This window comes from Oncorhynchus masou, chromosome 18, assembly GCF_036934945.1.
Source record: "Oncorhynchus masou masou isolate Uvic2021 chromosome 18, UVic_Omas_1.1, whole genome shotgun sequence".
Taxonomy (NCBI): Eukaryota; Metazoa; Chordata; class Actinopteri; order Salmoniformes; family Salmonidae; genus Oncorhynchus; species Oncorhynchus masou.
This window is the reverse complement of record NC_088229.1, coordinates 6076998-6081114: the sequence shown is the minus strand read 5'-3', so window position 1 is coordinate 6081114 and position 4117 is coordinate 6076998. Positions and strand designations below refer to the sequence as shown.

The window sequence follows — 4117 nt, the reverse complement described above, 5'->3', positions numbered from 1 at the left end:
TGTGTTTGTGTGTACATGTATGTGATTGTGTGTACATGTATGTGATTGTGTGTACATGTATGTGTTTGTGTGTACATGTATGTGATTGTGTGTACATGGATGTGTTTGTGTGTACATGTATGTGCTTGTGTGTACATGTATGTGATTGTGTGTACATGTATGTGTTTGTGTGTACATGTATGTGATTGTGTGTACATGGATGTGTTTGTGTGTACATGTATGTGCTTGTGTGTACATGTATGTGATTGTGTGTACATGTATGTGATTGTGTGTACATGTATGTGATTGTGTGTACATGTATGTGATTGTGTGTACATGTATGTGATTGTGTGTACATGTATGTGATTGTGTGTACATGTATGTGATTGTGTGTACATGTATGTGATTGTGTGTACATGTATGTGATTGTGTGCATGTATTCACGTGTGTGTCCATGAAGGAGAGGTCCGTGGCCAAAGGGGGGATGACATGCGTGTTCCCAGGCTGTTAACATCGCCGAGGAATATAAGACTATTAGACTGCCAAGAGCTGTCAAGCCATGATGGACATACTGGTAACTTAACCTAACGTCTGTCTGTCTGTCTGTCTGTCTGTCTGTCTGTCTGTCTGTCTGTCTGTCTGTCTGTCTGTCTGTCTGTCTGTCTGTCTGTCTGTATGTCTGTCTGTCTCTCTCTCTCTCTCTCTCTCTCTCTCTCTCCCTGTCTCTCTCTCTCTGTCTGTGTCTCTTTCTCTCTCTCTCTCTCTCTCCCTGTCTGTGTCTCTTTCTCTCTCTTCTCAATTCAATTTCAATTACATTTAAAGGCTGTATTGGCATGGGAAACATATGTTAACATTGCCAAAGCAAGTGAACTAGATAATAAACAAAAGTTAAATAAACAATAACAGTTACCGGTAAACACTCAGAAAAGGTCCTAGAGAATAAAAACATTATTAATGTCATATTAAGTGCAAATAGTTAAAGTACAAAAGGCAAAATAAATACACATAAATATGGGTTGTATTTACAATGGTGTTTGTTCTTCACTGGTGTGATGGCACACTGTGGTATTTTTGGGTTTGTTTTCGAATTCTTTGTGGATCTGTTTAATCTGAGAGAAATATGTGTCTCTAATATGGTCATAGATTTAGCAGGAGGTTAGGAAGTGCAGCTCAGTTTCCACCTCATTTTGTGGGCAGTGTGCTCCTAGCCTGTCTTCTCTTGAGAGCCATGTCTGCCTACGGTGGCCTTTCTAAATACCAAGGATATTCTCACTGAGTCTGTACATAGTCAAAGCTTTCCTTAAGTTTGGGTAAGTCACAGTGGTCAGGTATTCTGCCACTGTGTACTCTCTGTTTAGGGCCAAATAGCGTTCTAGTTTGCTTTGTTTTTTGACAATTAACTTTTTGATTTCTCATGATTTCTCATGATTTGGCATGCAGAGTCTCAATTTGGTGTTTGTCCCATTTTGTGAATTCTTGGTTGGTGAGCGGACCCCAGACCTCACAACCATAAAGGGCAATGGCTTCTTTAACTGATTCAAGTATTTTTAGCCAGATCCTAATCGGTATGTTGAATTGTATGTTCCTTTTGATGGCATAGAAAACCCTTCTTGCCTTGTCTCTCAGCTCATTCACTGCTTTGTGGATGTTACCTGTGGCGCTGATGTTTAGGCCGAGGTATGTATAGTTTTATGTGTGCTCTAGGGCAACGGTGTCTCGATGGATTTTTTTTTTTTGTTACTGAGATTTACTGTCAGGGCCCAGGTCTGACTGAATCTGTGCAGAAGATCTAGGTGCTGCTGTAGGCCCTTCTTGGTTGATGACAGAAGCACCAGATCATCAGCAAACAGTAGACGTTTGACGAGTAGGGTGAGGCCGGGTGCTGCAGACTGATCAAGTGCCCTCGCCAATCCGTTGATATAGATGTTGAAGCGGGTGGGGCTTAAGCTGCATCCCTGTCTCACCCCATGGCCCTGTTATTGGGGTCAAATTTGCCTCCACTTTTGTGGATTGGGGTGATCAGTCCTTGGTTCCATATGTAAATGTAAAATGTTCCTGTTTTAATTCATTTAATAGATTAGGTTAGGTCTGCTCTATACTAAATGAGCATACTCCCTGAGTCTCTTCCCTGTTTCACACCTGGTCATTTGGTGGATGGGACTAACAGCTCTCTGTAACCTAGAGGGCAACCAGTGGGTCCATATCTTCTATACCAGGTTTCTTGTAAGATGACAATGTCTGTATTTCTGATTTCTTTGGTGAAGTCCATGTTCCTGCTCTTTAGGTTGAAGGCAGATGACCTCAGGCCTTGGATATTCCAGGATGATATAGTGAAGGGTTTGTGTTCCATAAAGTGTGCAATGTTGTTGGTTGTGGTTTGGCCTCAGACTAGTAATTGTGAGCAGAACCTGCTGAGCATCTGGTACATGCCATTGGCTTGGGCTAGTGTAAGATTGGGGGTTGGGCCTGTTTGCCTGCTCACAGCCTGGGCATATGTGTGACTTCCATGTTGAGACCCTCTTTGCGGGAGTGGGTGGGCATGGGGTGAGCAGGAGGGTCATAGGACTGATCTGAGGGGGAGCCTAAATGGGGTGTGGGCATGGTTGACTGGGGGGGTGTTGATTGTTTGGGGTGTGGGCATGGTTGACTTGGTGGGGTGTTGATTGGTTGGGGTGTGGGCATGGGGGGTGTTGATTGGTTGAGGGTGGTTGACTTGGGGGGGTGTTGGGGGGTGTTGATTGGTTGGGGTGTGGGCATGGTTGACTTGGGGGGTGTTGATTGGTTGGGGTGTGGGCATGGTTCACCTGGGGGGGGGTGTTGATTGGTTGGGGTGTGGATGTAAGTCCTGTCGGTGTGGGTTTGAGGGTGTCTATTGATCTGTCGCTCCTGTGTGAGGTGCGTGGGCTGCGGTTGAGGGCGATGTTCTTTAGTGTCCGGGCGAAGGCCAAAGGGGCGAAGGTGGCCACTGCTGCTTGTAGAGGTGGACCTGGTCGTAAGTGGCGGGTCAGGTAGACATTTGGTTTTGGAGGCACAGTCATGGGAAATAACTTGTGTTTGCCCACTTGTATGTTAGCAGGGTGGAGATAACCACTTGTATGTTAGCAGGGTGGAGATAACCACTTGTATGGTAGCAGATAACCACTTGTATGGTGGAGATAACCACTTGTATGGTAGCAGGGTGGAGATAACCACTTGTATGGTAGCAGGGTGGAGATAACAGGTTAGCAGGGTGGAGATAACCACTTGTATGTTAGCAGGGTGGAGATAACCACTAACCACTTGTATGGTAAGAATAACCACTTGTATGTTAGCCCACTTTTGTTAGCAATCACTTGTAGAAGAAGCCTTTTCAATCACTCTCTTCAGTGCTGTGGCCACCCTTTCCTGCTGTGCCCTCAGGTCGTTGGGTGTATTATTATGTGGCTGGGTGATCCTAGTTGGTCCTCAGACAGAAGGTCAAGGTCGAGCTGGGTGTTTGGACACAGAGTTTAGTTTATTTTCTTGTATAAATTTCCCATCCCATAATGGAGTACAATCTGTGGCTTGTGTATGTCCTCAGTGGGTGTGGGAGGGTTGTCAGTGGGGGGGTTGTTCTCTCTCTCTCTCTCTCTCTCTCTGTCTCTCTCTGTCTCTCTCTCTCTGTCTCTCTCTCTCTCTCTCTCTCTCTCTCTCTCTCTGTCTCTCTCACTCTCTCTGTCTCTCTCTCTGTCTGTCTGTCTCTCTCTCTCTCTCTCTCTGTCTCTCTCTCTGTCTGTCTCTCTGTCTCTCTTTCTCTCTGTTTCTCTCTGTCTCTCTCTGTCTCTCTCTGTCTCTCTCTTCCTCTCTTTAAATCTCTCTCTTTCTATCTCCTCTCTCTCTTCTCTCTCTCTTGTCTCTCTCTCTCTTCTCTTTGGCTCTCTCTCCCTTTCTACTTTTCTCTACTTTTACATATTTTTGAAACTGAATGTTATAATTTCATCAACCAAACCTAACTTTAGGGAGAGAACAAATAGAGAGAGAGAGAGAGAGAGAGAGAGAGAGAGAGAGAGAGAGATGTACAACTGAGAAAAGAACAGAGAGAGAGAGGAATAGAGAAATGTACATCTGAGAAACGTACAGAGAGAGAGAAATATATAAATGTACAACTGAGAAAATAACA

General features: G+C 44.6%; 1 protein-coding gene across 1 annotated transcript in view; it reads left to right on the top strand.

Annotated features, from left to right (window-relative positions):
- Positions 1–342: 342 nt before the first annotated feature.
- LOC135503867 (regulator of G-protein signaling 17-like) overlaps positions 343–4117 on the top strand; it is a 110732-nt gene continuing 106957 nt past the window's right edge. The window contains exon 1 of the mRNA XM_064922038.1: positions 343–553. Within this exon, the coding sequence (XP_064778110.1) occupies positions 539–553 (15 nt within the window). The 5' untranslated portion in view covers positions 343–538. The remainder of the gene's footprint in view (positions 554–4117) is intronic.